Genomic DNA, 25,410 nt, shown 5'->3' with positions numbered 1-25,410 from the left:
GCCCGTCAGGAGCGGTCACATCACTTCCGGCAGGGCGGAGTTTATTTTGAAGTTACTCGTAGAAGCGTTCATTTCCACCTAGGTTCGGGCATAGAGAAATATAGTAAGACAAGAGTGCTCACTACATACATCAGTTACTATTAATTTCAGTGTCTACATCTAGCATCGAGTAGCGGAACTATCAGTACTGCTACTTGACAATAGATGTAGCACCGACCGGAAAGTCTTATCTCAACAGCATAAGACTTTCCGGTCGGTGCTACATCTATTGTCAAGTAGCAGTATTGATAGTTCCGCTACTCGATGCTAGATGCTAATAGTCTTTTTGGTACTAAAACTGATGTATGGAGTGAGCAATCTATGTATTTTTTTCTCTATGGTTCGGGTAACGCCCGTCATTTTGAAAACAACTCATAATTTAGGATCCATTTACGAGTCGAAAATGTTCGTTTACTGTCTACGGATGTCATTGGGCCCTTATGAGCAGCTCACCAAATTCGCAATTCACCACCTGCTCAGTTCATCAAATTCTCATTTGACCATGTTCGCAGCTGATCATTTTGGCATCTCATCACTTTCGCAACTCACCATGCTTACAGCTGAGCACATTCTCATCTCATCACGTCCTCATTTCACCAAAATCTCACCTGACCATTTATCAGCTCACCATACTATTATTTAACCATGTTCTCAGCTAAGCACTTTCTCATCTCGCCACACTCGCAGCTTACCACATCGTAAATGTATAGTAATTTACTCCATTTCACAATGTGACATCTCAAAAATATGATGCTTTTATTAAATAATTTTGGATTGTTTACATGAAAAAATTAGTGTGCGAGAATGCTTGAATAATTTAGCTTCTTTAAATTACCGTTTAATGCTAGATAACCTCAGTTTAGTTAATAATAAGTGAAAATATACTAAGTGCTACTTTTTATATTGAAGATGGTTAACTTGTTTTTTTTTTTAACAGAGAGATAGATATTTTATGTTTGTTATATTGTTTATTAAGTGGTTGGAATATACGATAATGTATACTAGTTAATAATAATAACTTATATGTTGAAATAAACAAATTAAACACATTTTTTTTTTCAATCATTTCTATTTCACAATCCTAATTATTGTCACACAGTCATGTTCAACACATCGCTAATCAGTTCAAGTCTGAAGATGTTCATGACACTGACTGTACATTTATGAGAATGATGTGAACTGAGAGCATGGCGAGATGAGAAAGTGCTTAGCTGAGAACATGGTTAAATAATAGTATGGTGAGCTGATAAATGGTCAAGTGAAATTTTGGTGAAATGAGGACGTGATGAGATGAGAATGTGCTCAGCTGTAAGCATGGTGAGATGCGAATATGGTGAGTTGCGAAAGTGATGAGATGCCAAAATGATCAGCTGCGAACATGGTCAAATGAGAATTTGATGAACTGAGCATGTGGTGAATTGCGAATTTGGTGAGCTGCTCATAAGGGTTCAAAATGACGGGCGCTTTTCCGAGCCTTGATTTCCACGCTGTTGTTGACTCGCGACAGTCGAGACATCGCGAATCTTTTAACCGAATTACGAACTATCTGTGTTTCAACAAATAATTATTATTATTTATATTAATAATTATTTAATATAGTGATAGGGCTTAGCGAAATGAAACTGCATTTTATGCAAAAAGCAAGCCGCTTTGCTCAGTGATACTAGGGACCAATCTGAATGATTTCATCTGATGAATTCAAGATGGCGGACCTTTTCCAAAATGGCGGCTGCAAAATTTAAAAAAATTGTAGACACAGAACTGCTGCACCGATTTTAGTGATTGATATATCAATCAATTCGTATTAACACCTGTAATTGTAAAAGAAATATACCATTTAATAAATTAAAGATGGCGGCCAAATATTAAGAAAATTGTGATTTTTTTATTTAATTTTTTTCCTTCTAATGAGAATAACAACTAAATATTTTATTTAAATGAAACCTGATAATATTATCTACAAAATAAAATATAATGCTTGACAATCCGTCGAGGAGTTTTTGAACTATATGCATTACACAAAGCGCGTAACAGCCGCCCGAAACGGCCCGCTCGCGCCAAAACTGACAAATTTTATGATATTTCTTTAATTTTAAAGGTAAAAAAACTACAGGAAATATATTTACTTTATTTAATGGGCTATAAATAAATATTTTTTGATATTTCCGCTTGATAAATTAAAGATGGCGGCCGAATATTAAGAAAATTATGACATCTTCTAGTCTTCTAGTTTTTTCTATTAAAATAACAACTAAATATTTTATAATCACATATTTTTTACTTTAAAGGAAACCTGATAATATTATCTACAAAATAAAAAAAAATGCTTGACAATCCGTTGAGTAGTTTTTAAACTATATGCATTACAAAAAACGTCCGAAACTGCCCGCTCGCGCCAAAACTGACAACTTTGATAATTTTCTTTATTTTCAAAGGTAAAAAAGGACAAAATATATTTACTTACTTTACTTAATGAGCTAGAAATAAATAAAAAATATATTTCCGCTAATTATTTACTCCTCTTTATCATTTTCGTCTTTTACTAGTTCTTTTTCTTCGGTTGAACTTACAGAAAAGAGGTGACCAAAGAGCTGGCGGCTTCCTCGCACAACGTATCAGCATTGCAATACAACGAGGAAATGCCGCCACCATCCTTGGTACAATACCTCAAGAGCCTATTTTAGATTTAAGCTAGTTGTGAATTTATTTAAGTAGTACCACTGTATATATATTTTATGTAAATACAGTCTGTAAAAAGAAAAGAAAATTCATATGAAATCTGAACAATATATACCTAATACATATAATTAAATTAAATATATAGAGACGAACTACGTCAAACTGTCCAGCCCAGTGTGGCGTAGATCATCTATAGGTACCTTTAGTTTATGCAGCTGCCTTTGCATGTGCTGCATTGTACTGTGCAGGGTAGACCCATCCTCTGACACGTGTAGCTCATTGTTTCGCAGCCATTTTTATTTACTGCGATATTTCTTTCAAAGCTGGTGTAACTTCAGGGTATGACAACCTTGACAACCACGTTTTGAAGCAAGACTTCTTTCCTTTTGTATGGAAATAAGAAGTAGGTAGTGTCACACCATGTAAAGGCTTGAAAGCCACGAAGAGGTCGATCTGTCAGGACTCAAAGTATTAGCGTTTATTTGCAGTCCCGGTCAAGAGCAGGCCACTCTTGCAGGCCAGCCCGGTCAGCGGCTCGTCGAATGCCTGCCCCTCTTCCTTCTCGTTCTTGTCTAACTCGGCTATTTGGCAGATAAAAATCCCATACAAGGTCTATTCTCTTCGCATTTACTTTTTGTACCAGTTGTAGATATGAGGCCTGAGATCTGCTGGTACTCTTGAAAAAATATAGCTGTTGATCGGGATTGCAAATAAACGCCGTTATGTTGAAGTTCATAAAATAGCCAATACTTTGGGTCCTGCTCTTCGTGGCGTTCACACCTTTACAGGTTGTGACACTACTCCTTATTTCCGTACAAAAGGAAAGAAGTCTTGCTTCAAAACATGGTTATCACACCCTGAAGTTACGCCAGCTTTGAAAGAAATATCGCAGTTATTAGAAAGTCTTCCTGAATAATTCATGGCTATACTGGAAAATGACACCTGCTATCTATCTGACACACAAACAGCACATATGTAGGTCAACCTGGTACGCAACTATTTGCTACTCAAAATAAATTGGTAACCAGCATCCCACTAACATCGGCAGCATTACACAAACACGCGCTTTGTGTCACATCAAGTGGGCCACTTATGGGGCAATGCCCTTATTTTTGATGATGCTTCTGTGCCATTGCCATTTTCTTGGGGTTGGAAGTCAGCCAATGACAATTGGACACCGCAATGGTCTGAAGCCAGGGATATATGGCGTAAATAATCATACCTGGACCATTGCGGCTGTAAATAAAAAAGGCTGCGAAACAATGCGCCGTGCGTGTCGGAGGATGGGTCTACCCTGCACAGTGCAATGCAGCATAATTATGCAAAAGCATCTGCAAAAACGAAAGGTATAATAGATAGATACATAGACAGAATACTGTTTATTGGCACACCTCAGTAAAAAAAATTATAAATCAAGTATTAAGTAGATGAACTACGCCAAACTGTCTCGCCCTCCATTACTACTTTAATGCTACACACATTGAAATAGTAATGGAGGGCGAGACAGTTTGGCGTATTTCATCTCTATATAGTATTTAATTTAATTAAGTAGGTATATATGTAATATTTTGTTCTGAATTCATACGAATTTTCTTTTCTGTAAGTTCAACAACATAGGATGAAAATGATAAAGAGGAGTAAATAATTAGCGGAAATACATTGTTATTTATCTCTCTCATCTCATTTATTAAAGTAAGTAAATATATTTTTTGTCCTTTATTACGTTTGAAAATGATCAAAGTAGTCAGTTTTGGTGCGAGCGGGTCTTTTCGGACGTTTTTTGTAATGCATATAGTTCAAAAACTACTCGACGGATGGTCAAACATATTTTTTATTCTGTAGATAATATTAATCAGGTTTCTTTTAAAGTAGAATAATGTGACCATATTATAGAATGTGACCATATTTTTAATAGAAGGAAAAAATAACTAGAAAATGTCATAATTTTCTTAATATTCGGCCGCCATCTTTAATTTATCAAGCGGAAATATAAAAAAAAAATTATTTATAGCCCATTAAATAAAGTAAATATATTTTCTGTTGTTTTTTTACCTTTTAAAATAAAGAAATATCATCAAATTTGTCAGTTTTTTACACGCTTTTTGTAATGCGTATAGTTCAAAAACTACTCGACGGATTGTCAAGCATTTTATTTTATTTTGTAGATAATATTATCAGGTTTCATTTAAATAAAAGAATATGTGACCATATCATAGAATATTTAGTTGTTATTTTTATTAAAAGGAAAAAAAATAAAATAAAAAAAATCACAATTTTCTTAATATTTGGCCGCCATCTTTAATTTCTTAAATGGTATATTTTTTACAATTATATGTATTAATACGGATTGATTGATATATCAATCCCTAAAATCGGTGCAGCCGTTCTGTGTCTACAATTTTTTTAAATTTTGCAGCCGCCATTTTGGAAAAGGTCCGCCATCTTGAATTCTGGTGGATGAAATTTGTGTTTCCTTGGATGAAATCATTCAGATTGGTCCCTAGTATCACTGAGCAAAGCGGCTTGCTTTCTGCATGAAGTGCAGCTTTCGACCCAAATATCGCCGTAAGCACTATCACTAATACGCCGTACCCGTACCGCTTGGAGCTCAAACACAACTCAGAAAAAGGTCTCTGGACAAAACATCAAAAGTTAACGACCCCGGTACATTTATATCACTAAACATGTATCGCGCCGGTAAGGGTGGTTCAAAATTTGCTTTAAATTCTCTTAACTTTGCAATGTCTACAGAAAAGACGCGAACGTGTACGGTGTTACCTAAGCATAGGTTATAGATTAAGTATGAGCTCCTAGGCCACTACCAACACTTTTTTAAGTCGAGATATCTGGTCACGTCTGGTCACTCAAAACACAAAGAGTAGAGTCTGTGCGGAATGAAAAGAGTCGTGGAATGTATGGGGCCCAATACATTTCACGACTCTTCTCTTTCCAAACAGACTGTAGTATTCTAGTATACATATATGTATGTATTGCTATAACTGCGTGTGCAGTGTACACGATTATCGCTTTATTGGAACTTTGTCAATGCTCTTTCATTTACAAATGGAGCGTTCACGTGACACAGCTTATAACAGCGCGGTCGCTTCACCACTTCCATTTTTTTCTTCACTTTAGGTCTCTGCCCACTACACCGTATCATACCCTCGACGGGACGGCGGGGATTTGTATATGCATTTTGTTTCTTTGTTTATTAATTGGTTTAATCAAATACTTACATGAATTAATTCAAAGTGTAATTTATCTTCAAAACCGATTGGCTCGCCGAAGGTTGCATTATACACCATTGACAGTTTTGCTAAATATTATAATTATAACGAGGTTTATATTATACTAGCGACGCGCCCCGGCTTCGCACGGATAACCAAATTATACGTAAGCCTTCCTCTTGAATAACTCTATCTAATAAAAAATCCGTTGCGTAGTTTTAAAGATCTAAAGGGACAGACAGACAGCGGGAAGCGACTTTGTTTTATACTATGTAGTATTTAAAATTAATGATTTTTTTCCTATGTTCCACAGTTTGACATTAGGCGTCAACCGTCTACTTACAATATAAGTGTCCACCTGCTGTCATAAATAGTATTTAATTCCCATAACAGATAGTAACAAAGCGAAAACTTGAAATGAACTGTCTGTTAGTAAATTATCTGTAATATACATACTAGTCCAACATAGTCGAAGCCTTTGTGTGCTTTGAGCCTCCCCCAGCCCCGTGCGGTGTCGTTTCAATATCTACCTGAACTAGAACGAGTCCAAAGCTGAGTGTAACCAGAGGCACAGAATAACTAATAGTATTATCATACAGAACGACCACGCACCGCCCCGCCCCGACTCGCATTACCTCGCCCCGCGACTGGCCGCGACATGAATCTGGCGGACTTCTGGCGTTCTCTCAGTAAAGCGACTTACCCACACATACACAATGACGCGTGTACAGAAGTGCCGTGCAAACATATAAACGCAAATGATTTTTGATGTATGATGTGTCCGCCCTGTGCCAGAGGCCAGCGGCTACCGCGAAAACCGAATTCTTTTTTTTTTTACTCCAACGAAGTGACTGAACTGTAACACCCTATTACCTATGTTGGACAAATAAATAATTTTGAATTTTGAATTTTTTTGATTTTTGAAATCGTAATTAGAGTGACAGAGAAAAATGCCCGCAATTTGCGAAATTCGGTTTTCGCAGTAGCCCCTCTGTTTACCCTTTAGCCGCCCACAAATACAAACTGGCCATGCAATCTTGACTTGGCCAAATGACGATTAAATATACAATTGAATGAAAAGCCTTTTTATAGGCATCTGGGCCTCTGCGGGTAAAGGTTCGTTTGGGTCATATACAGCATATTGCTCACTCCTTTTCTATTTTCATGCCCAATGTAATGATTACATAGGTAAGCACAAGCCGTTAATTGCTCATAGGAGACACAACTTTGTTTCACATTACACACGAATAGGTCACATACATTTCTTGTACAATTTTGGAGAAAATCACCAGAAGACGACTGTCGCACCAATTAAATTGTTGTTAAAATGCGCGGTGAGCAGGATTAGTTTTAAGTTGTTTAGTAGTAGGATCTAGAAGTGACATTAAACTGGTCAGCCCGGACTAGGATTAGTGTTGTTTGTTGTTGTAGTAGGATCTAGAAGTCACATTAAACTGGTCAGCCCTGACTTGCTCAAACTCAACCGACGGGAACCAAGGCCTGTTGACGTACCTATAGGAACTTTCGACAAGTCTGCTTTGTTTACCTATTGTTAGAAATACAGTTTAATAATAATGGCCTCTGACGCACGAGTAAATTTGTTCAGTACCTAAATGTTAATTATTGGTCATTACCCGTTATGCTACGATGCCTTTATTGTGATAGTAGCTATATTACTGTGATTCTATGAAACTTGCTAACTTTGTAAACAAACCTCCATATTAAAATTGTCTCTGAATGTCAATAAAATTTACTAGTGACTTTTGTTTACATAGTTAGCAAGTTCCATAGAATGACACTTTATGTAGGTCGAGATATAGGGAGTTATCTGTCGAACGTGTTTTGAAAAGGCGAGCGAAGCAAGGCCGTATAGTAACACGAGTCTCCCAATTTCTAATTTGATCGAGGTATATGTATTAGATTGCATTTTTTTCTGAAGAATGCACAGAAATGTAACATAAAAACCACAATAATTTGAAATAAAATCCAGGCGCGGCAAGAATCCATTACCGATGCGTAGGTATATAGGCGAAATATGCGAAATATTTTTACACAGTTTGATGTAGGTATGTATATTAAACCACAGCTATCTATCTAATGCTATTACATGTCGTAAGTTTCGCGCGGCGCGCCATATCTTTCTCCTCCTTCTAGTTTCCTGACTTTACCTGATTGTATTGGTGATTGGCGCGCATCTCACGCACGACTCACTTCACTTCGCATGCATACTCCAATCAGCAATAGGACAGGGGGAGGGGGGAGGGGGGGATAGGGTAGGTCGTATCAAAATGGGATCTTAACGGTAACAAATTCTTAAATCCGAATCAGCTCCTAGTTACCTAAGTATTGATCTTCCTATTAGTGCGCTGAATCAAATTACACTGCATGCTTGACGTGGAACTTATAGGTACCTGATCTAGATATATGATCTAGCTAGGCATGCTATTGCAATTAACAGCCACATGAGTAATTGTGTTTCACTTAAGATGAATTGAAAGTTTCAATTCATCTTAAGGGCATCTTATTCAACAATTTGAAACCGGTGACGAGTGAGTTAAATTAATTGTATGACGTTGAGGTACCTGAGGGTAATTACGGGTGTTTTAGGCTAGGTTCACATAACAATAACAAATCAACGAGTTTCAATTCAACAGTGCTTACTCAAGGAGTACCTACGTCTGAATGTCTGTCAAATTAAACCAGTTTGACAGCACTGGCTTCTCTCGAATGCGGCTGAATTAATTTTTCCCGTATACAATATACGTGATTTTATCGAATACCATAGTGGCAACAACATTTGTATGGCAACTTACCAAATCGTTCTTACAGCTAGACGCATTTCCCGGGTAAGCTGGTCTAAGAGTATACGCATCCGATAAGAGTACGCTACGCCAAAATCTTAACTTAAATATATCGTATTTTGAAGTGAACGAAGGGCTGTACTTCCGTTTGGCCCAAATACATTTCGCCAAATTTCACTTCCCAACAAACTTATCGCAATAGTTTCATTTCCCAAAGGAACCTTTAGCAAAGTTACACTTCGCATATAACTTATTTGGTCAAATTATCATTTGGCATGATTTTACTTTGTCAAATGTTATTAGGACAAAAACTTATTTAGCAAACGTTTTTTATTGGCTAATATTATATTCCAAAAAGATGTTTGCTCAAATGGTCACTTCGCAAATTTGGCAAATAGGCATCTCTATTTAAATTTGAACATAATTTCATTCTGTTAGAATTTTGAATTGATATAATATTTCTACTCAGAATCAGTAGCTTTCTCCATTCTAACTGAGAAAAAATGTGCACAAGTTTTTGGTGCATTTGTATGAAATCTTGGGGACACTTTTTTTCTCGTATTAGGGTCGAAAGAGCTCGTGATTCTGACTGGAAATAATACAAAAAAAAAGCGGCCAAGTGCGAGTCGGACTCGCCCATGAAGGGTTCCGTATTTAGGCGTTTTATGACGTATAAAAAAAAACTACTTACTAGATCTCGTTCAAACCAATTTTCGGTGGAAGTTTACATGGTAATGTACATCATATATTTTTTTTAGTTTTATCATTCTCTTATTTTAGAAGTTACGGGGGGGGGGCACACATTTTACCACTTTGGAAGTGTCTCTCGCGCAAACTATTCAGTTTAGAAAAAAGTGATATTAGAAACCTCAATATCATTTTTGAAGACCTATCCATAGATACCCCACACGTATGGGTTTGATTAAAAAAATTTTTTTGAGTTTCAGTTCGAAGTATGGGGAACCCCAAAAATTTATTGTTTTTTTTTCTATTTTTGTGTGAAAATCTTAATGCGGTTCACAGAATACATCTACTTACCAAGTTTCAACAGTATAGTTCTTATAGTTTCGGAGAAAATTGGCTGTGACATACGGACGGACAGACAGACGGACAGACGGACAGACGGACAGACGGACAGACGGACAGACAGACAGACATGACGAATCTATAAGGGTTCCGTTTTTTGCCATTTGGCTACGGAACCCTAAAAATCACAGTTCTGTGTAATGCAGATTGGGGGTAGTCTTCATAAATTAAGTTATAGTAGGTACAATGCAGTACCAAAAAAATTACTATGTTTTTTAAATTTTTAATCATCAAAATGTCAAAATTAAGTCAATTTTTCACTTCTGATTCGATGTAAGTACCGACATTTCTAGTAGGTACAATAAATTCAGTCGATCGACTAAATATCGGAATATAACAAAATTGCATGCAAGTTCTTGAAGAAAATATCGAATGTAATCTAATTATCTAAGTGATTCCCCCTTTTCACAAAAATTGTTCGAAAATCGCTACATTAAAGAATGACCCGACACTGGAAATTCGCTGTACATTGATGCTCCAACAAGGTACTAAACTGTCGTTACTTATCGACCCAGAAATTGAGAGGAAATTGTTACCGTGGTGAAATAGGCCCCACATTAAAAAAGCGCTGATGGCCTAGCGGCGAGCGTGCGACTTACAATCCGGAGGTCGCAGGTTCAAACCCCGGCTCGTACCAATGAGTTTTTCGGAACTTGTGTACGAAATATCATTTGATATTTACCATTCGCTTTTCGGTGAAGGAAAACATCGTGAGGAAACCGGACTAATCCCAATAAGGCCTAGTTTCCCCTCTAGGTTGGAAGGTCAGATGGCAGTCGCTTTCGTAAAAACTAGTGCCTACGTCAAATCATGGGATTAGTTGTCAAGCGGACCCCGGGAATGCCGGGATAACGCGAGGAAGAAGAAGCCTACAAAATGTATGAATCAAAGAGTGTAGTAGGTGGGCGTTTTCTAAAATAAATATTGAAAAACCCGATTGTCACAGATCCTGGTGTTTTTGGGTTCTTTCAACTCAGAATCACTAGCATATTCAATCCTGATGATAAAAAAACTTGTCCCAAAAATTTGTATGAAAATTGTACATTCCACTACGTCACGTCCATACAAGTGAAAATTTTTCTCATAATAAAACGTGACGTAATGGAATGGACATTTTGGGACAACTTTTTTTAATGGAAGGATGGAGAATGCTGTCGATTCTGAGTAGAATGAGCCCAAGAATTCCAGATTTGAAAGAATCAGGTTTTCGATATTTATTTTAGAAAACGCCCAGGTAGTGACTAGTAGTAGTTGTCATTTTCGGGCTAGAACTATTTAATACCTATACAATTATACATACATATTTATATATGTACTTGCATGTACATGCAATGCATATAATTATAATTGATAATGTTTAGTTCGGTTCTAAGTACATAGTTACGTTTTGACGCTTAGGTAAACCGCTGCGCTGGACCGATTTGGATGAAATTTGTTATGGAGATAGTGTGAGTTTCGGGAAAGGCCCCACGAAGAAAAGAGAGATGAAATTTATAATAAAGCTGATTATTTATCACAATTATCCTACCGATCTCAACGGTTTTCAGAGTTCACCAAAATATACTCGCCTCTGATTTTTCACCATACACAAATATAGACTCAGGACTAAAACTGATTGCAAACACTGCCCTCTCCAAACATTTTTCCAAGCCGTGTTATTATAGGAAAGAGGGTAAGTTACCCCCAAGTGTCCCACCTGCTCGGCCGGGGTAAAAATAGGCACACGGACTTTATCGATCGCGACATAGGCCGTATGTATTGATCCTTACCCTGTACAGACGCCATCAGATATATCGGAGCGGCCATGGTGTTCACAATATCTGAACGCGCACTCTATCGCCTTGACAATAGAGGCGTGTTCAGATATTGTGAGCGCCTCGGCCGCTCCGATATATCTGATGGCGACTGTACATATTTCATGCGCGCACGGAGTGCAGGTGTGTCTTCAAATTATACCTATAATATATTATTATTTTTAACTATACAGGGTGGTCCAAATGACATTGACCAAAATATTAGGAATATTTTTATTACAGATATCTTTTACAAAATGTCGTTGTTTTTTATACCACGTCGGTGCCAAATTATACGGCCCGCCTGATGGTAAGCGGTCATCGTAGCTTATGAACGTGTTTCCTTACAAGTGTTCCTCTTGCCCCTCCTTGAGTTTCCCTTACCCCATCCTATCTAACCTTAAAGGGGCCCACTGATAAACAGTCCGCCGGACGGTATCGGCCTGTCAGTTGGAACAAAATTTTGACAGTTCCGAACAACTGACAGGCCGATACCGTCCGGCGGACTTTTAATCAGTGGGCCCCTTAATAAAGGAATTTAATACACTCACAATATAGTGTCCACTTTAATTTGCTCTCGACTGCATTATTATCTCTTATGCAATCACGATATAAATTATGCTATTCCACTTCTCCAGACAACGATTTGTTTTAATTAACTCACAATTCAGACTAATCCATAAAACTTTTTTATATCACTCGTAAACACAAGACACAAACATACAAAAAGACATATGTTAATATTATGTTTTAGCTACTTACGCCTTTTTGATGCACAAAATACAACAGCTGCTGCGCATTTTAATCCACCCGTCCTTATAATAATCGATTATAAACTCTAGTGCTAGGGAATAGAGTTCAAAACGGCGATGCAACATGAAAGGCATTTTATAGAAGGGGTGTAGGGCACTTGACGTTTGTGTAAAATAATCATGAGCCATTATGTATGCTGAGAAAAGTTCCCATGCATCGACTGGCCAGAATGACCAGTATGATGTGACCTAAAGGTTGGCAATAGCAACATGTGATCTGAGATCAAGTTTATAATGGTTTTGTGAGGCAATGTTCGATATGAGAAAGGGTTAGAAGAGTACGGTTTAATAAAATGAAAATTTTATACTTCAGTTGGAATGTAGGTACATCTGTAGAGATCAGATTAAGTAAAGATAGGCTTATTTAATAACTATCCCAAATTAGATTCATTTGCATACATAATAGCCAATTTTTTTACTTAGTAGGTACTAGGTATACAGAATGATTTTGTAATGTCTGACCATACTCTTGCAGTGTGAATTGTATTAGTTTATACTGAATAATATTGACTAATGGAACCAACCCCGAAATTGCCAAAAATCAGCCCTCATTCTCAAGTTACAGAAGTCAAAATCAAGTGAAATATCAAGTAAAATGATATTTTTCTGAGACATCAGTAACATCAGTTAGCCGCGACCAGCAGTGAAACCTGTGTCGAAAGTGTAGAAACGTCGGTAAAGTGTCAATAGTAATGTCACTACTACTCAAAGTTAATGACATGGTTACTGATAATATCAGAGGGTCTACGTATCTGTCATCGTCTGCCCAACAACCTACCACGTAGGTACTTATGTACATTACAATTAGCCAATGTTTGTAAACACCTATTTCTATTGTCATACACGCCGCAAAGCGTATATCTACCTACCTACTGTATCAATGGCGCAGAAAAAACGCTTTAGATTTCCCACATTTCCGCTCGGCTCTGAGACGGAAGCTCGCAACGTCAATCATTATTGACGAGACGAGCCTTTAAGTCGGTTTACGGTGAGTATGACACGTTGTTATGACAGTTTTCTAAACCCACGTTTTTAATGGATTTTCCATACACGATGTCCGGAAGATTCATGCAATCGTCAATTAAGTAAGTACACATAATAAAATATTCTGATGTTAAATATTAATTCAACTACACAAATAATTTAAATTTTTACAAAAATATTTTAAATTACATACGATTATTAAAATGATATCATTTTGATGTCAAAATATAAGTTTGAATTGGCTCCAAGTCAAATTCCTCTTTAGGATTCATAGTTACATGAGAGCTTAGTACCTATTCAACCCGCGCCTAAAATTCACGCGGTCAAAGAATATTGATCCTTAATGTACCTACCTAAGTTGAAAAACTCTCGCTGAGATAAGAGAAGTCAGAGAGTCGGGCTAAGCCAACTCTGCATGGCATTTTCAAAGAAAAAGTGCGGCAATGTTTCATCATTAATATCATCTTTCAAATTTCTATGAAATTGTGACGTAAATACTGAGTACTGTCTGTGCAAAGTAAGCTTAAACGGAGTCTAGATTTAGCGCGCCATCACCAATTTCATGCGGACAAAGTCAATATTGACCCGCAGTGTTGACGCTGCCTATTGTTTTAGGGTGCTGAAATTACTGGAGCCATTTTGGAATAACGCAGGTGGAAACTTACTGTGCTTTTGGGATGCTCGGAGAATGACATCTAGGGCCTATTTTACCATTTTCACCTCTTCTCCTTCCTCGCGTTATCCCGGCATATTTCCACGGCTCATGGGAGCCTGGGGTCCGCTTGACAACTAATCCCATAAATTGACGTAGGCTCTAGTTTTCCGAAAGCAACTGCCATCTGACCTTCCAACCCAGAGGGGAAACTTGGCCTTATTTGGATTAGTCCGGTTTCCTCGCGATGTTTTCTTTCACCAAAAAGTAACTGGTAAATAGGTAACAAATTATATTTTGAACATAAGTTCCGAAAAACTCATTGGTACGAGCCGGGGTTTGAACCCGCGACCTCCGGATTGTAAGTCGCACGCTCGCCGCTAGGCCATCAGCGCTTTTTTAATGTGGGGCCTATTTCACCACGGTAACAATTTCCTCTCAATTTCTGGGTCGATAAGTAACGACAGTTTAGTACCTTGTTGGAGCATCAATGTACAGCGAATTTCCAGTGTCGGGTCATTCTTTAATGTAGCGATTTTCGAACAATTTTTGTGAAAAGGGGGAATCACTTAGATAATTAGATTACATTCGATATTTTCTTCAAGAACTTGCATGCAATTTTGTTATATTCCGATATTTAGTCGATCGACTGAATTTATTGTACCTACTAGAAATCTCGGTACTTACATCGAATGTTGCATGCAAGTTCTAGAACCGTCTAAATGGGGCTTTAGCTGTAGAAAGAGGTCAGAGTTCTTTTCCTAAAATTAAATGATCAAACCTATATAAAATAACGACGCGGAACGCGACTTTATACACAGTCTTTACCATTAACTGACCACCGATTAATTCCAATAATAACGGACGAAGGTTAGAAACTTTTACGAACTCACGCGCCTATTTAAATCAATTTAGCAGTTTTCGGATTCCATGATAATGACATCCGCGAATGTTTAAATTTTGTTGGAATGTTTGGAAAGCTCCGTACTAGACCTAAACTAACAGTGGAAGACCGATTCTATTATAACAATTTAATAAGGTTTTGATCTTATTTTGATACGACCAGTCGTGTCATCTGTCTCACCTCACACGTGCACTAATACCTAAGTGCGAGCGAAATGCACACACGACTCTTGATTGCATTTCATAAGGACAAATCAGCGTAAGCGGTTCAAGCTGATTGGTGCAGCGGCGCACCCTGACTCAAGGTCATATCAAAATAATAATAGAGAAGAGAAGAGAAAAGAGCGTACTCTCTTCTTTAAGGCCGCACTTACAACCCCTCTGGTGTTGCGGGTGTCCATGGGCTGCGGTAATCGCTTACCATCAGATGATCTGTCTGCTCGTTTGTCATAAAAATATCATACCTTATCAAGTTGTAGAAGCAGAATCGACCCCCGGGTAGTTAGAGTTGACCTACTTTGTGCTTTGTATTTTCGTCGACGTGGGTTAAATTGGAAGTGTTTTACCTGGTTCATGTTCGTTCATTCAGGATAAGGACAAGTATTTTATTTTACCTGAGGGCAAACCAAGAATACTAGTTTAGAAACGTTCATTTAATTTTGAGCGCGCATTCATTATCCTTTACTGAATGTGATAAAAAACTAAAGATTTGGTTTTTAAATAGAGTTGAATATAATTATTACCCTATACGACTTCGTATGCAATAAATAAGGGATTAAGGGATTATAGTTTTTGTATTGAAAATTTTCATATTTTAATCAAGGGAAAAAGCCATGAAAAAACCACTCGGAAACTAAACTATATTTGCAAGGACAGGCTCTAAGCAAAACCTTAGCCGGCGTGATAAAAAAATACACGAAAACATGTCATATTTTCATTCATTTTCGATTGCATATCTTTACGTTACACTGCATACTGTAGCAGTATAATTTTAGTATAAAACAGCTAATGATATAGCCGAGGGATTTGACGAGCTAAATTTTAAACAGAAGTATATTATAATTCTTTCAGAGATAAAACGTTAAAACCCGCGCAATCGACAAAACTTACGTCGCAAATTGCGCGCGGCGCGCCACATCTTTTGTTTCTTTCTAATTTCCTCGCTTTAACCAAAACATGTTCCAATTCCATCTTGATACGTCAATTTGTCATTTTAAAATAGACGTGTTCGTTGCGATTCTCCAATATTGGATTATTTATTTACTGCGAAAGCTGGAGCGGCCGTCATTTTTGTTCCTAACTAACGAACTGAAAACTAAACTCGATGTGATTTCCGGTTCCGACGAGGGGAAATACAGTTTCGAGGGAGTTACTTGGTTACGATCGGCAGACTTCACGTTCTAAGTACGTTGCGACAAAGATTTAAGGCGATTTTTGACGACCGGTCTGGCCTAGTGGGTAGTGACCCTGCCTGTGAAGCCGCGGTCCTGGGTTCAAATCCCACAGTAAGGGCATTTCTTTGTGTGATGAGCACAGATATTTGTTCCTGAGTAATGGTTGTTTTCTACGTATTTAAGTATTTGTATATTATATCTATCGTTGTCTGAGTACCCACAACACAAGCCTTCTTGAGCTTACCGTGAGGCTTAGTCAATTTGTGTAAAAAAAATGTCCATTTATTTATTTATTTATTTAAGGCACTCGATCTTTTCATTTATTTATGATTAAATAAATACTATCCCCGCCCATATTGTCCCTTAAGGGGCCCACGGATTACCAGTCCGCCGGACGATATCGGCCTGTCAGTTGTTCGGAACTGTCAACTTTTTGTAACTGACAGGCCGATATCGTCCGGCGGACTGTTAATCAGTGGGCCCCTTTATTTAGCTAACTGTGGGATTATGTCGATTTGTGTAAGACTGTTCCATAGTAATAATAAAAAAGTAAATAAAATACAATTGGATGATATAGCCTCAAACCTTGAAACATCTCTGATATTCCAGAGTTAATAAATGTGACATACTTACGTTTTAACTACCCAATAAAAAGTTGAAAGATACGGCGGAACTTTCTCGGCGAAAATTAAAGTAAGGGAAATATGCTTAAACTTTTCACAATTTGAACTTAAGGGTTCAAGTTACTGTAAAAATTAGAGAAGAGTAATTACACTCGGATATTTCCAAACAAATGAAGACAATTTCGGAAGCAATTATTTTTAACAACAACTTGCAATTTGACTTTGATCTTTAAGACACTTTGATGGATTTCTGTTTTATGTTTAATTTTCTGTCGGTTCAGTGCTTGTTGACTTTATAAAATTATATTTCATTTCTCTTACATACAACATACAGTACCGTGTTATTCGGCCCGGGCTAACGTGAGTCATCCTTAACGCGACCGATGAATATAGCTGGTCAAGCAAATCTTGTCAGTAAAAAAAGGCGCGAAATTCAAATTTTCTATGGGGCGATATAATATATCCCTTGGCGCCTACATTTTTCAAATTTGCCGCCTTTTTCTACTGACAAGATCTGCTTGACCAAGTATACATTACCCGGATCCTCTTTATTGCACAACCTCAGAATATCATTCATTCTATCTTTCTATCTTAATTCTCTCGCGTCGAATGATGGTCAATATGAAAGTTAATTTTATGGACTGACTGTCACGTAAAATGTTTGTAGGCATTTTTTGGAAGTCTTGCACATACATTTATTTAAAAATTTAACATTTAAGTAATAAAAATACAATAATAACATATTTCTTCGATTATTTATTTTAAGTACAACCAAAACACACTTGAAAGAACGGTCATAAGGTCCATAATTCGACGCGTTTTCACGAAAGATCGGTGTCCCGTAACTCAATCCATCCCTCGTACGTGGCTCAAAGGTAACGCAAGGAATACAATTATCGGCACGTTATTTCGTTACCTGCGACGAGTACAAGGTAATTGATGGGATTGAAAACTTCGTTTCATAGGTCGTTCAATGTTCATGTGAGCATCATTGGCATTGGCACAGAATCATGACTAAAGGGGTTACAGATTAATTTCGCCAGTTCGCCGGACGATATCAGCCTGTCAGTTGTTCGGAACTGTCGCCTTTTGCGTTTAACAGAATTAACTGACAGGCTAATATCGTCCGGTATAATTACGATCACTTTGTTTGTAAGCAGCTTGAAAAAAATTGTATAAATGTTTTTTTTCATTAGCAGAGACCAATTCAAACGTACATTGTGACATCAAATTAACCAGTCGCATGTGCATTTCGCTCGTACTTGACTGTACGTAAATAGGCGCGAGTGAGACGCACATAATTTAGATTTCATTTTTATGTTACAATGTTAATTTGAATCGGCCCCAAGATATTGTTATTCTACTGGACAAAGGCCGTCTTACTCATTGCTTGAAATTTTCGAAATGTGTCGTGAGTAGCGCTGAATGGGTTAACGAATGCGTCCAAGTCGTCAGAAAATCCAAAAAAAATACTAATTTTCATTAAGTATTTCACTTCAATTATTACAATAGTCCACTCCGTTTTAAAAAATCTCAAGTTAATATACATAAGTACTTTTACTATTACGTAACGTATTTAGTAAGTACACAACGTAGTAGGTGAATATATTACTACGTAGTATACCTACTTACTATTCAGTTCAACTGCCATATCAAACTCATGACACCAAAGCGCCCTTGTTTATAAGCAGAACATATCTCATCCAAATTGGTTTGAAGGGCCCCGTGAGGAAATCCGCACCTTAAGCATATTCAAGGAGTACAAACAACAACACTCTTAACTATACATCTGTGGACCTTATTACAAAAGGCATAAGGTCCATCGATGTATAGTTAACAGTGTGGGCGATGGTACTCACTGGGGAGCACTTCGATGTTCAAATGGAGGGCTGCTTATGTTTTCGGATTTGTCTATTGTGTCTTTTGATCTACACTCTACAGGGTTGACAAAAAAAATTGGTATATTTTTCTAATGTACCTACACGTGTTTCATTAAAAATTAAAACTACATAGTTACAATCGTTTAAGTTAAATAAAACGTATTATCTTCAAAGTGATACACAAACGCAACATATGTTAAAATGATCAACAATTAGTTAATACACAATAAAAAAACTTTGTCAGCGTATTTTTGGACCAACTTGCATTGTACAGGGGCCATCAGATAGATTGGAGCGGCCGGGGTGTTAAAAAATATCTGTACATTCACTCCTTTCTTTTCAACAAGCATTACATTTAAACAATTCCTTGCCCACAGGCTATTCGAAGAGAACCAAGACCTGCTGAACATGTTCGAGAAATTCCGCCAATGCCGGACGAAGGAGGAGCAGATCAACTCCATGGAGCTGGCGGAACACGCCAACAACGTGATGAACACGCTGGACGAGGGGATCAAAGGGCTGGACGACCTGGACAACTTCTTCGATTACATACACCAGATCGGCGCCAGCCATAGGCGGATACCGGGATTCAAAGTGGAATATTTTTGGGTGAGTTACATCCGTCTGTACAGATCAGCAGATCAACTCCATGGAGCTAGCGGAACACGCCAACAACGTGATGAACACGCTGGACGAGGGGATCAAAGGGCTGGATGACCTGGACAACTTCTTCGATTACATACACCAGATCGGCGCCAGCCATAGGCGGATACTGGGATTCAAAGGGGAATATTTTTGGGTGAGTTCCCCCTTCTCCATATAAGTTTGGTATGGTATGGATTGTAGGTACCTGCGCCAAACGCCGTTCTTTATTGCAAAAAAGAGTCAAATATTTTTTCATTTAGCAGATACTTACCATACAACAAACACAACAAACATACTATTACATACTTAAACATACTATTTTCGACTTTGTATGTATCAAAGCTGCATTCAGTTTCAGCAATTTCACGTAAAACAATAAAATACTTTATACAATTGAGGCTCTAACATTTAAGTTCGTGATCGGTCCAACTATTCTACTAGTTTCATCAAAAGGCGATATGAAATACCAAATTGTCCCAATTCGCCAGAGTGGAAAGTGAGCACGAAATAAAATGAAACATTCCTCGAAAACTAATATCATAAGCGCATTCAATGTTATAATTCTGTTGCGGATTTATTTAATAGATACTTAGATTTTTTCTCTTAAAAAAAGAATCCCTCGTTATTGCTAGAAAAAAGTTCTAGTATCATATTTTAACATTACCTAATGATTATTTTAACGTTAATCTATAGTACTAATAAAGTAATCCCATTAATTATGTCCGGATATCTGTCTGTTACCTCTTCACGCTTAAACCGCTGAACCGATATAGTTGAAATTTGGTATACCTAGAGTTAGTTAGGGAGTCCCGGGAAGAACAAAGGGTAGTTTTTTAATCGATCATCATCATCCTGCCATGTAGAAGTCGCGGGCAGAAGCTAGTCATAAATAAATTATTACAAGTTCAGAAAGATAACTTGTTCCAGTAATAAAACGAACACCCTCGGGAAACATCGATCACTATCTAATACATCATCTTGGCGAGACTTACCATACAATTCACTGTTACGCCCAAATATTTGGCTTTCTTTTGTTGATTTTGTATCACTTACCGGGTCATTGGCAATGTTTCAAGAGCAAAGATATCTATCATGTAGAGGGCATTGACATCTTAGTATAGTCATAGAGAAAAAATACATAAATTGCTCACTCCATACATCAGTTTTGGTACCAAAAAGACTATTATTTTCAGTGTCGACATCTAGCATCGAGTAACGGAATTATCAGTACTGCTAATTCCGCTACTCGATGTCGATGTCGACACTGAAAATAATACTCTTTTTGGTACCAAACCTGATGTATGGAGTGAGCACTCTTCTCTTACTATATATTTCTCCATGGTACAGTCTCTAGAAATAGCTAAGCGGGCGAGGTGTCTAAAATGTATTAAACACAACACGTTATTAGTACAGTAGAATCCGATTAGTACGACTTCGCATATAACAACCAACCGCTTATAGCGACGTAAGTATAGGCACTTGTTTGGTTTTAGTACGAGCTACTATGAAAGTACAACCGTTTATTCGCTTATAACGACCGATCGCTTTTAACGACGGAAATTGACTCGAAATCCGTCCGTCAAGTCCGGTTACAACGACGAGCGACGTAGTTTTTACAAATAAATAGTTGGTAAGAAGCTTAATCCGTCCCGCGCACCACCTAACTTCTCTCTCTCTTTTGCCTATACGCAGCAAGATGAAATAGTCATGTGACTTGTGTAATCTTGCAAACTAAATAAAACCCAATTTCCATTTTTAGGGTTCCGTAGCCAAATGGCAAAAAACGGAACCCTTATAGATTCGTCATGTCTGTCTGTCTGTCTGTCTGTCTGTCCGTCTGTCTGTCCGTCCGTATGTCACAGCCACTTTTCTCCGAAACTATAAGAACTATACTGTTGAAACTTGGTAAGTAGATGTATTCTGTGAACCGCATTAAGATTTTCACACAAAAAAAAAAAAAAAAAACAATAAATTTTTGGGGTTCCCCATACTTCGAACTGAAACTCAAAATTTTTTTTCATCAAACCCATACGTGTGGGGTATCTATGGATAGGTCTTCAAAAATGATATTGAGGTTTCTAATATCATTTTTTTTCTAAACTGAATAGTTTGCGCGAGAGACACTTCCAAAGTGGTAAAATGTGTGTCCCCCCCCCTGTAACTTCTAAAATAAGAAAATGATAAAACTAAAAAAAATATATGATGTGCATTACCATGTAAACTTCCACCGAAAATTGGTTTGAACGAGATCTAGTAAGTAGTTTTTTTATACGTCATAAATCGCCTAAATACGGAACCCTTCATGGGCGAGTCCGACTCGCACTTGGCCGCTTTTTCAATTTAAGCTTAAACTTCACATACATAATTACGTACATAAGTTAGGTACAATGCAATATTTTGGTAGGTACTTCGAGCTGATCTATGGACACAGGATATGGACATAGGAACAGTGTGATAAAACAACGTCAGCTGGATTAGATCCCCAAGAATTACGACTTTTTATTTTACGGGATTCGAGTAATTTGCGGACGACGAGTGGGTTGACTACGCGTACCTTGAAAAGTGGCTTCTTCTAAACACACAAGTCTCTCCATTTAAGACAAAGTGTTGTAATACTAACGTAAATAAATATTTTAAAGGAAATGTTTTTTTTCTTTGATTGTCGCATAAGTATTAATAAATACAAAATGACGTAATTATTTTGGTTAATAAAATATATTAAAATTGGCAGTTCGTTTTGTACGACGTCCGGTTAGTACGACGTAACATCAGCGGTCCCTTGGGCGTCGTTATAACCGGACTCTACTGTATTATGAAAATTAAGGTGATTTTTTAGGGTTCCGTACCTCAAGAGGAAAAAACGGAACCCTAATAGGATCACTCGTCTGTCTGTCTGTCTGTCTGTCCGTCCGCCCGTCTGTCACAGCCTATTTTCTCCGAAACTACTGGACCAATTAAGTTGAAATTTGGTACACATATGTAAGTTTGTGACCCAAAGATGGATGTGTAACGTAAATAAATGAATTTTAAATATGGAGGCCATTTTTGGGGGTAAATGAGAGAATTAAAAAATAAAGTTTTTCTAACTATATCGTGTTACATATCGAATGAAAGAGCTCATTGTAAGAATCTCAAATGTATTTTTTTTATAATTTTAAAATAAATAGTTTAGCGGTTATTCAAGAAAATAGGCAAAAAATGACCATTCCCCCCCCCCCTTATCTCCGAAACTACTGGGTCTAAAATTTTGAAAAAAATACACAATATACTTCTTTACCTATAGATGACCGGAAAACCTATTAGAAATGTGCAGTCAAGCGTGAGTCGTACTTAATTACTTAGTCTTTGACCCTACTCCTACGGGTTTTTTTTATGTTTTCTCCGAAACTACTGGTCCAATTAATGTGAAAATTAGTACACATATGCAAGTTTGTGACTCAAAGACGGCCATGTAACGCAAACAAATGAATTTTAAACATGGGAGCCACTTTTGGGGTGTAAATGGGAAACTTAAAAAATAAAGTTTTTCAAACTATGTCTTGTTACAATTCAAATGAAAGAGCTCATTGTGAGTAACTCAAAAAAATTTTTCGGTTATTTTAGGATAAATAGTTTAGCAGTTATTCAAGAAAATAGGCAAAAAATTACCATTCTCCCCCTTATCTCCGAAACTACTGGGTCTAAAATTTTGAAAAATATACACAAAATAGTTCTTTACCTATAGATGACAGGAAAACCTATTAGAAATGTGCAGTCAAGCGTGAGTCGAACTTAATTACTTAGTCTTTGACCCTACCCCTACGGGTTTTTTTTTAATGTTTTCTACGGAACTACTGGACGAAACTAATGCCTCCGGCGCGCCTCGTTCTAAATTTTATATCTGCATACATCTAGCAACTATATCAAGTTTGGTGTCTTTTTCGTGTAATTCGAGGATAAGGAATTCATTTCTGTGACTAAATTTTCACTCACCCATACAAAAAATACGAGAAATCCATAATTCAGAAAAAATCTTTACACTTTTTTTTAAGAACTTATCAAACATTTTTCTTTTATAACCCTCTTAAAAAAATGTTTTGTGTCTCACGGCGTACCTGCATTGTAAGAGCGGTAAGCAGCTTTTAGGATTTTTAAGTATGTTTAGATGATTTCTGATAAGTTGTTATGCTTCTGTACGGCTACCATCAGTTTGGCACTGACATAAACGCCATCGAGAACGTAATTTACTTTCTATGCATCTCGCTCGTACTCGCATATTAGTGCGAACGAGATGTATTATAGAAAGTAAATTACGTTCTGGATAGCGTATATGTCAGTTTTGACACTGTCAGTGACTCATGGTACGGGCTCTGGTTGTAGATAACATTAATAAATTACTTCTGGACTTGATATATATACACATACAATTTAATTATTTTTTTAAGAAGCAGAAATGTCTGCGACCGATGCTATTATGCTCAGAATAAATTAAAAATTGGAAAAATACTGTCTTGGGTGACACTTGAACTCCAGACGCCGTGAGTTCAAGTCTCACCCAAGAGAGTAATTTTTCCACTTTTAAATTCATATAAATAAAGATGTTGAGAACACTTTCGCCAGTAGAGTTATTATAATTGTGATAAAATTAACATATTTAGTTAGGATATGTCTGACAAAAAATGCACATAGGTCCGTGCAAATGTGCAGTCAAGCGGGAGTTGAACATAATGGACGGAACCCTTAGAACGCGAGTCCGACTCGCACTTGGCCGGTTTTTTTCAAATAAAGCATCTTCTTCGTACGCGCATAATTATATTGCTGTCCCGTTTGCACAGTGACATTGATCGCCGGCATCATCGGTGACATAATTATACGCAATATAATTATACGCGTGCGATAGATATAGGGCAGGCGGGGTCAATATACGGAATTCTCCGTGCTTAGCGTTCTTACTTTACAGCAAAAATAAATATGTCCTGTCTAAAAATCTCTCGCTTAAAAGGCGTAAATATTACTCGATGAACCTGTCCTTTGACGCATTCTCACACTCGACCTTGTCCTAACTAAACATATATTTCATATTTCAGAAAATCGAGGCTCCTTTCCTTGCGGCCGTCGAGTCCACGTTAGGCGACCGCTACACACCGAATGTCGAAAACATCTACAAAATAACCATAAAGTTCATCCTAGAAACGCTCGTCGAAGGCTTCGAGAAGGCTGGCAATAAAACGTGAGCTGCCATAAACTAGAAAAAAAAGAAAACGAATAAACTTCTAGAACGCTGGCACCCAGTTCAAAGTTTGAAAATCAAACGCAAGATTCGAAAGTTTTCCAATTTTTATACGCGTCTATGAGACCGAGTAACATTCCAACATTTGGAATCGTCTTTGGCAAGTCAATTTATGAACAGTGACTAACAAAATAATTTATAAAAATGTGTATATTGTGAATATTTTAATGCGTCTTAAAAGTAAGTTGTGACAGCTGTTAACGATGGAACTTTTTAAGAGTTGAGAGTTGAGTGTATGGGCTAAGAGGTTCATTTAGTAAGCAGGGAACATTGTATATGAACGCTTTGCGAAAGTGTTTATTTTTAAAAAATAGCATGAAATGTAGGTACATAATTATATTCGATATGTGAGTGTGTTACGTAAGTTATGGCGGTTAGTTATTTTATTTTAAATGAATGTCACAAATGCTTATTAATTAGTATTTATAAATTGTCACTAAAGTTTGCAATCAAAACTCACTACCTAGCAAATGGGCACTACATTTGTAAACCTTGTTTGTGTTTAATTTAATTATGGTGCTTTGGGGTAATTTCGGAAAATAGGTATGTAATTTCTAAAATCGAAATATTTATCTACTAAACCTTACTTTGGTAAGCAAAACATCATGGTAAATGTTACCAGT

At 37.2% G+C, this 25,410-nt stretch overlaps 1 protein-coding gene across 1 annotated transcript in view; it reads left to right on the top strand.

Moving 5' to 3' along the window:
* Nucleotides 1–25,017, top strand: part of LOC134653592 (neuroglobin-like) — a 64,288-nt gene extending 39,271 nt beyond the window's left edge. Inside the window, exons 3-4 of the mRNA XM_063508988.1 lie at nt 19,251–19,482; nt 24,585–25,017. Of these exons, the coding sequence (XP_063365058.1) occupies nt 19,251–19,482; nt 24,585–24,731 (379 nt within the window). The 3' untranslated portion in view covers nt 24,732–25,017. The remainder of the gene's footprint in view (nt 1–19,250; nt 19,483–24,584) is intronic.
* Nucleotides 25,018–25,410: the final 393 nt, after the last annotated feature.

Source organism: Cydia amplana, chromosome 13 (assembly GCF_948474715.1).
Source record: "Cydia amplana chromosome 13, ilCydAmpl1.1, whole genome shotgun sequence".
Classification (NCBI taxonomy): domain Eukaryota; kingdom Metazoa; phylum Arthropoda; class Insecta; order Lepidoptera; family Tortricidae; genus Cydia; species Cydia amplana.
Note: the sequence above shows the minus strand (reverse complement) of the source record. Positions and strands in the feature narration are given on the sequence as shown.